Source organism: Azolla caroliniana, unplaced genomic scaffold, assembly GCF_043228905.1.
Source record: "Azolla caroliniana isolate FFs.n. ecotype wild unplaced genomic scaffold, voAzoCaro1.0.p SCAF_9, whole genome shotgun sequence".
NCBI classification, from domain to species: domain Eukaryota; kingdom Viridiplantae; phylum Streptophyta; class Polypodiopsida; order Salviniales; family Salviniaceae; genus Azolla; species Azolla caroliniana.
Window position 1 is genome coordinate 845,484 of NW_028230444.1, and position 8,953 is coordinate 854,436.

At 35.9% G+C, this 8,953-nt stretch overlaps 2 protein-coding genes across 4 annotated transcripts; one reads left to right on the top strand and one right to left on the bottom strand.

The window, feature by feature from the left end:
* LOC147859717 (hypersensitive-induced reaction 1 protein-like) lies at positions 1–3,237 on the bottom strand. Of its 2 annotated transcripts, none has more exons than XM_087324629.1 (6): positions 3,178–3,237; positions 2,275–2,495; positions 1,589–1,709; positions 1,214–1,305; positions 988–1,084; positions 1–498 (listed from the first exon to the last, which is right to left on the bottom strand). In XM_087324629.1, exons 2-6 carry the CDS (start codon positions 2,461–2,463, stop codon positions 125–127), a joined length of 873 nt encoding a protein of 290 aa, XP_087180755.1. In that variant the 5' UTR covers positions 2,464–2,495; positions 3,178–3,237; the 3' UTR covers positions 1–124. The 2 variants fall into 2 exon arrangements, with proteins under 2 accessions (XP_087180755.1, XP_087180754.1); XM_087324628.1 differs by lacking the exon at positions 3,178–3,237 and adding an exon at positions 2,761–3,133.
* A 3,830-nt stretch (positions 3,238–7,067) lies between these two features.
* LOC147859718 (hypersensitive-induced reaction 1 protein-like) lies at positions 7,068–8,797 on the top strand. Of its 2 annotated transcripts, XM_087324949.1 has the most exons (6): positions 7,068–7,158; positions 7,224–7,279; positions 7,401–7,521; positions 7,898–7,989; positions 8,112–8,208; positions 8,418–8,797. In XM_087324949.1, exons 2-6 carry the CDS (start codon positions 7,250–7,252, stop codon positions 8,780–8,782), a joined length of 705 nt encoding a protein of 234 aa, XP_087181075.1. In that variant the 5' UTR covers positions 7,068–7,158; positions 7,224–7,249; the 3' UTR covers positions 8,783–8,797. The 2 variants fall into 2 exon arrangements, with proteins under 2 accessions (XP_087181075.1, XP_087181074.1); XM_087324948.1 differs by having other exon boundaries at positions 7,069–7,279.
* Positions 8,798–8,953: the final 156 nt, after the last annotated feature.

Below are 8,953 nucleotides of genomic sequence, written 5' to 3' on the forward strand. Positions count from 1 at the left end.
AAGAAGAATAAACAATCATAAAACGGACAAAGAAAACATAAACAATAAGTACAGATAGATGATTTGTGAAGTCATTTGCAATTTCGATTCTACTAAAATATATAGCAAGAAAATAAGTCATCTTCTAGATTGTATTATTAGAGGCAGCAACATTACCCTGGAGCCAGCCATTCCTGATTTGCTCAGCTATATCCCCAACAGCTCCAGGTCCATGAGGGATGAAGATAGCGTTAGATTTTGATTGACTGCCTATATCTCTCATGGTATCGAAATATTGTGTTAGCATGACCATATCCATCACATCTTTTGGAGAAGTTCCAGGAACACCATGAGCAAAGCCCAGCACACTTTCCCTCAATCCATCAACTATGGCTTGTCTCTGGCGAGCAATACCTTGTCCCGACAGGAATTTCGACTCGGCATCCGCCTCTGCTCTCTTCACTTGAAGTATCTTTTCGGCCTCAGCTTTCTCTTGCGCCGCAACTCTTAGCCGGGAGGCTGTGCAATGAAGGAAGATTTTGTTTTATGCCTGTTGTTTGTTCGGTAAGGATCTCTAACCAATACTAATTTATCATTAACACTGTCTTATAAGCAATTAAAGAAGTAACTAGAGGAAAGAGGCCAGGGTGTATGAATCTCTACAAATGGAATATTTCACGGGAATCCATTTATGTATTGGACTATGAGTACACATAATCCATTGGCTCAAAAGCATAAAGATGTAAGTCACCGCCTTATATTTGAATGACGTTTACATATTTTATTGATTCAAAATGCTAAATCAAGCAAGCCAGCATCTTACATTTAAATGACATTTACATGGTCCATTTAACTCAGCAGGCTAAAGATTGCAAGCCAACTTCTTCTATTTAAATGACATTTACATACTACTATTTGAATGACATTTAAATACATTTAGATAAAAATGCAAGTTGACATATTTATCTATTTGAACGCCATTTCTCAATCAAAACTCATTAGGCATACCTGCATTGATTTCATTCATCGCTTTCTTCACTGTCGAATCAGGTATGATATCCACAATCAACGTTTGGACTATTTCATAACCATAAGTAATCATTGCCTGAAATTTATGCAAGTACATCAAGAATTTTAATAGCATTTAATAGTACTTCAAAGATCCAAATTATTTATCGATCAAAGGGATGGACAAAGATCATAAACTGTTGATAAGAAAAATTGAAGAATTCACCTTTTCCAGCTCATTCTCCACAGCTTTCGCAATGTCAAACTTCTGTTCAAAGACATCGTCAAGGTTCAACCGTGGGACGGTGGCTCTAACCACTGCAAATAAATGATAAAGAAAATGATGATTCATGTCAATCAAGCAGATTGGAAAAGATTATATCTGCTTTAGATGGAAAATTTTTAAAAAAAAAGTCCTCAATTAATTAGCAAAAATTAATAAAGAAAAGCTTCTTTACACCCTCCTATGTAAACCCTTTTCGTTAATCATACTTTTCTTACCCAGGGTAAGAAATGTATCTTTTACATATGTACCCACACTTTTATTACTACCAAGAAACAAGAAGGGCATATTTTCAAATTTCCAAAGATAAAATCATACCATCAAAGACATAAGCTTGGATCTGTGCTTGTGGCCTTGAAAGTTTATAGAAAGCATCCTTGGCATGTTCATTCACAACTCGGTACTGGACAGATGCGACCACATTCACAAACACATTATCCTGAATACAAAAAAAGAAGACAAATGAAAAAAGTCTCATGAAAACATATTGGATTCCAGTTGCGCAACGTTACAAGTCCATGACAGAATGAACATTACAGCATTATTCTCGTGTATATAAAAAGTAATATGAAGATGAGTGCTCATGAGAAATTATAATGGTTCAAGTTACATAATGTGAGGTTGTAAGACCATATTTGAAATTGTCGACAAACAATTAGAATAAGTAATATTTGCATGAAAACAACTTATTGGATATTATCTATAAGGCATAACTGAATCTGATGGAGAATTCGGACTTATATTATATATAAAGAGTATATTAACATAGATGCCCCATCAAAAAAATCATTGGAAGATGTTATAAGGCTGCATTGAACCTAGAGGAGTATTCCATGTTACCATGAAGCCTGACGAGAGATAATTCAGATTCAGACATATGATGTTATGAGGTGCATCTTCTGAACTTGCAGTAAAAATCTCAAACACACACACAGATACAGTATATATATACATAGAGTATTTTATAAACAAACTGAGATTTGATGATGGTATGAGTACAGCACCTTGGTTTTGGTTTCACACTGCACGTCCATTTGTTGAACTCGAATGGTCAAGTATCCGGAAATACTGCTCCCAAAGCCCCAGTTCACACAGTGACATCCTGGTTCAAGAATCCCATCGAATCTACCCCATTGTTCTTTAACAGCTAAGGTTGATTGATTCACTTGCAAGCAACAGCATACCAGCCCCATCTCAACCTTCCAAAAAGCTCTTAATGATATACCTATTCACATTATTATCATGATCAGATCTAATCAACGAATGGAAGTCTCCAAACAATCTTGATATACTCAATGATGACAAGACAAAATCATTCCGAGCATGTTTTGAAAATCCAATTGATTCAATACATCATGTGCTATTCAATTGTTATCATATGATTCGAACCACCAAAAGAGAAATTTTACGTCTTACGCTGTTTCCCTATTATGATTAGTGCAGTTTCTAAATATAGAATTGAATAGAAAAGGAAAAAGAGAGAAATTCACCTGTTAAAATTTTCTTGTAATTATATTATCAGCATGGTGTTTTCCTAACTTAACGTTGAGGGGGAAATGTAAATTTTCTTGATCTTTCCGTTCCTGAACAAGGAATGGGTCGAGATTAAGACAGGAATACAATTGGGAAACTACGGAAAATTTCTTCAATTTGACCTAAACATGTCTTGGAATTAAGGCTAAGGAAAAAATACGTGGGGAAACAAGCCATTACTCTTATCTCTTCGCTCTATTCCGTTTCTGTACTTAGAAACAGTGTGAACAAGGTGATGCAACTATGAAGGGAAAAGAAACTGCAAACCTCTGTCTGCCTATATGCATATGTGTGTGTGTGTGTGTGTGTGTGTGTGAAAATCTTCAGCAATCTGATTTCCCTAATCAGATTGCTGAAGATGTATTGATGGATACCTCTCGTGTTACGGATGGAAACCCAGGTCCCAGACTAAGAATCAGATACCTTTCGTTTCCAATTTCCAAACATACATACGCATATGTATGTATGTATGTATGTATGTATGTATGTATGTATGTTAATAATGTATGTATGTATGTATGTGTGTGTGTGTGTGTGTGTATGTGTGTGTGTGTATGTGTGTGTGTATGTATGTATGTGTATATGTATGTATGTATGTATGTATGTCTGTGTGTGCATGTATGTATGTGAGTGTGTATGTATGTATGTATGTATGTATGTATGTGTGTGTGTGTGTGTGTATGTGTGTGTGTGTAAGTGTGTACCTGTGTATGTGTTTATGTGTGTGTGTAAGTGTATACATGTGTATGTGTGTATGTATATATGTATGTGTGTGTATGTGTGTATGTATGTATGTATGTATGTATATAAAAGGATGGATGGATGGATTAATAGATGTATGTATATCATATATGTATGTATGGATGTATGTATATCATATATGTATGGATGTATGTATGTAAAGCAATAAACGGGGAGAGCTAAAAAAGCAAAAAAGCTCCACTATTAGTTATTATTAGTAAGTAGTAATAATATGAGGAGGATGTATGTAATAATGTATGTACGTATGTAATGGGGAGGGGGCATTATTTGTCCATTGTTGCCATTCCACATGTGCCAGTGATGTCGTGTCTAGCTTCTCCACCAACACCACTCACTGAATTTGTACTACTCCTACCAAAAAAACACTTGTTGCAAACGAGAACTTCTGCAACCATGGGTTGATTCGGTGGCTCTAAACATGCTTTTATAAGTGATGTTGGTTGTGTTAGCTACACCGCAAAGTTATGCACAATGATACACTTTCTGAGAGATTTTGACACACTTTCTGAGCGATTTGGGTGCTCATGTTGGGCGAGGAAAGTTATGTTGCAACTTACATTAGGCCGACAAAAACTCCCATGGACTAAGATGTTGGCTCATGTGTTGTTATGTCCTTGATCTCCAACTTTCGAAATTTGGGAAATCGTTTATTGGGATTACGTGCTTTTAACATGTAATGATTATCAAAAGGTGCCCCTTTGGTGCCAAATTAGTCACAGATTGGAACTTCATTCTTCTACAAAATCTATCTTCGTCGGAATTGTAGGGGCCTGCATGTTGGTAACTCCATGAGAGTCTCTATTGAATTTCTCTTTTTGTTACTCCATTCACCTAGGTGGAGAGCCACATAGGGAATTCTTCATAACCGAACGAGGCTTTAAATTTATGTATGATGTGGTCAATGTGGATGGCCATGTGTTAAGCCTTCAAGAACCAACAATAAGTCACGATTTGGATCCTCCTCGCAAACATATTTAGTCAAAAGTAATTGTTATACAACCATTTACTAGAAACATTGACTAGGCTTCGTGATTGGTAATGAAAGAGAGGTGTCATTTGTGTCTAGGTGAAAATGTGGCAAAAAATATAGCTGACATCAAAGTGTGGTATGTATTAAACTCACGAACTTGTTCAAGGAAAAATATTTAGAGCCAATGAGACTTCTCACCTATGCTTCAATGTCCCATCTCGTATCAAACAAAATGTGAGCCAAATCATATGGAAGCAATTGTGTGGACGGTGAACAAAAGGATGGGGTATTGCACGTCTCGATGAATGTGTGTTTCCACATTCACAAAAGAAAATGGTTGAGTAGTTTGTTACAACACATATAGCATATTGTGTCAAATGTGAGGCTTCACATCTTTTCCATGATACATTGGCATTGCAAAAACACCTCATTCATGAAGGAATCTATTTGCATGCATTCCATCTCCTAAACCATTTCATACATTTGAACTTAAATATTTGATTATGTGTATCTTTTGAGTTGTGAGGAACTCTTTTCAACTTAAGCATCTACTCAACAACCCTTTCCATAGCCATGACCTCAACGGGGAATGTCTGGTCTCAAGGAGGACATGCATGGCATTTTGTTGATTTACTTGAATAAACTACAAAAGAATGTGCTTTTTGACATTTCAAACTTTTTACAAGTGGACTTAGAGAGAGAGACTTAAAACAACCATTAAATTTTGTCCATGCAACATAAAGCAAAGAAAATCAACAAATGTCTTAGTTTCATTTCCCCCCCTTTTGTTGCTCGTTGAACATTTTCAATTGCAATGGTGGAACAATTCTCGCCATAGAGAGCATGTCCCAAAGGCCACAATCATTTTCAAGTTATTTGTAATATATTTTGACGATCGGATATGAGTAGCTCTACTATGGGTAATACTAATGATATTTGTAATATATTTTGACGATCGGATATGAGTAGCTCTACTATGGATAATACTAATGATAATATAGCTTAATTAAAAGAGTAAAGGAAATAATAGATTAAGAGTGTTAACCCACGTGGGCGAATACAAAACCCCATCATCGTCACATCATATGCCATCTAATATGACCTTGTGTTATAGATTGAAAATCCAATCAACCACAAATCCAAAATAAAAGTGCGGTGCCTCACTAGCAATGTTCCTACAACCTCAACATCTGTCAAGATGTTTGGGTTTAAGGGGATAGTTAGACCCTGTTATATATAAGAACTAAATTGCTTAGTCTCCCAAACCACCATGTAGTCGGTCCTCCATGTCCCACTTATCCTACCCTTAAATCCTGTAAATTTGGTCTTTTAAGGATATATATATGCGTGTAACGAGTTCCTCATACTTTACAAGTTCCACTAGCAATCGACAATGGTTGGTTTGAACTGAAGCGGATTGAACCGAACCCTTGCCGATTGTTAAGTTCCACTTATCTTACCCTTAAATTCATAAAAAAAATTGCCTTTACCATTGGTCTTTTAAAGATAAAGATATATATATATATATATACATGTGTGTGTGTATATATATATATATATATATATATATATATAATGTGTGCAACATGAAAAATGTGTGAGGCCACAACCAGCTATTCATACAACATTTGAGAATCAGATGCTATTAGCCCCTTTCGATTACTAATTTCAAGCAGCGATTCTTGGAACTTTTGATGTTTGGATGCAATTAGCTGTCGCTTTATGCTTATTTATTTATTTATTTTCATAGACCACATGACAGTTCGATGGGATTTATAAAACTCCTTTCTGAATTGAACACGTTCAAAGTTGAAAATCAATTTATAAATACACTATCTTTTCCTCTACTTTGCTTCCAAATGCTAAAAAGGGCTAGCAAATGGACAGCACCGGACAGCCTAGACTGTATAAGAAAACAAGTGGATACGAATTTTGTGTCTCTGAATTGATTTGTCTATGTTGACATCAAAGAGATGGTGTTTATTTGTCTATGTTGGATCTTTCTCTCATCTGTGGAGGTCATCGAGATTGCATTTAGGTGAAAGAAAAAAAAATTAAAGGCAAGCTATATGCGGCTGGAATGAAAAGCAAAGAGGCTTTTCTTTGGCTTTTTTGCCTTTTGATTTACCAATTCTGGACTATGGAAATGATCGTGTAAATTTGCGGATTGAAAAGAAAAATAAAGAGGGCACAGTACCTATTTTTAGCTCATTTCGTTAAGTCTACAATTGGAAAATGGAGATACTTTTCCTTTCACAAAGCTAAGCAGCTAAATATATATATATATATATTAATAGCTTTCTTTCATCTTTTCAAAGTTTTAGTTTAGAATCACTTGAAAAAACTGGTAACATCCTTCTTCATCATCATCTTCTTCTTCTTTATTTCTAGCACACATACATATTTTTCATTGCTTTGCTTTTACTCTTTTATATGCTAACCTTAAAAGAAAACCAAAGTGAAGCAATAAACGTTTAGCATAGGTGTGTGAGAAATGATAGAATGCCCCAGAGATTTTGTTTTTATTATTTGAAAGTGTAGATGTGTGAAGAGAGATGGGTCAGGTGTTGTGTTGTGTTCAAGTAAGGGAAGCGAGCGTTGGAGTGAAAGAGAAGTGGGGGAGGTATGATGAGGTCCTTCGCCCAGGTTTCCATGTCCTGAACTGTTTCTCAGGAAGCCGAATCGCAGGTTATCTGACATTGCGTGTACGACAGATGGACATCAGGTGTGAAACCAAAACCCGGGTAAGTTCTGTCTTCATTCGACTTCTTTTTGCTCATTACCACTAGCTATCCTGTTGCTCTTGTATAATTCATCAGGCCAAATCACCACATTAATCTAACAATCGTGTATGTATTTTGCTAGGACAATGTGTTTGTGAACATTGTTGCGTGCATTCTATATAGAGTGGCCAATGAGAGTGCGAAGGAGGCATTCTATCAACTTTCAAGACCCCAGGCACAAATTCAAGCTTATGTTTTTGACGGTATACATTTCTTTGCACACATTTACAATGTTTTTTGCAGTTACATGTTCCATCTTTGTCTCAAATTTGAAGTGTTCAATATCTTGGCTTGCATATACGTATCATCTGTAATCACAGCTATAGGAGAAACCACCAAAACACCCATAACTTCTTGCGGATTGTTCAAAATACCTCTAGATTTTAAAAAAATACGAGAATACTCATATGTAGGTGTAGCACACTCTTAAAAACCAAGGATTATTCTAGCAACTTTCAGAAAACTAGGGACATTCTCTTGGATACCTGGTAAAGATGTTAGTAGCTTTCCCATTACTCATATGCTAGATGAAGAATTCAAATTACTGGTTGCCCTTTGACATGATTATCATTTACTCAGTGATACGATCAAGTGTTCCGAGGATGAATCTAGATGAGGTTTTCGAACAAAAGAAATCGATTGCAAAATCCGTGGAAAATGAGCTACAAAAGGTAAATTCCAAAATAGAGAATCACATGTTGACCTCTCCATTTTGGACAGGTGTTTTCGATAAAAATGTGACGGTTGGAGATCTGAAGACCCCCTTTAGCTCATTTTGTAAATGGTTTTGTAGGCTATGACCACCTACGGCTATGAAATAGTCCAAACACTGATTGTAGATGTTATCCCACACGAGACAGTGAAAAGGGCAATGAATGAAATCAATGCAGGTTTGCTTTTTCTTTATTTTTTGAACTTTGAAAATAATTGTAGGGCAAATAATGTTTGCCATGTTACTGATGTATGCTTGCCTATTTCTAATGAACAAAAGTATGTTCACTCAGGGTAGGGATTTTATTGATTATGCCAAAATGTTTGCATAGAAAGGCTCAAATATGCTATACTGGCTAAATTTCTCTGGGTTTTTTTTTCAAATAAGCTGCAAGGTTAAGAGAGGCAGCAAGGGAGAGAGCTGAGACTGAGAAAATTCTCCAAGTAAAGCGAGCCGAAGCCGAAGCCGAGTCAAAATTCCTTAATGGAGAAGGCATTGCACGCCAAAGACAAGCCATTGTAGATGGTCTAAGAGAGAGTGTTATTGGTTTCTCAAATAATGTTCCAAGGTCATCTCCAAAAGATGTGTTGGATATGGTATTATTAACGCAATATTTTGACACAATGAGAGAGATAGGGGCACAATCCAAGACTTCCACTGTGTTTATGCCACATGGTCCGGGGTTTGTCCAAAACATTAGTGAACAAATTCAGAATGGTATGCATCACCTTCATGGTCGCCTCAAAGTTTAACAATCTTAAGTAGATGTTCAATGTTGTATGTTAAGTAAAATATACCAGCAAACATGTATTATGGAATTTGGTTTGTGCATATGGATTAATTATTTGGCAAACAAACGTATACTACAGTGTATAGCATACATAATTATTTGTATTGATGTTAACAGTAAATTTATGAGTGAA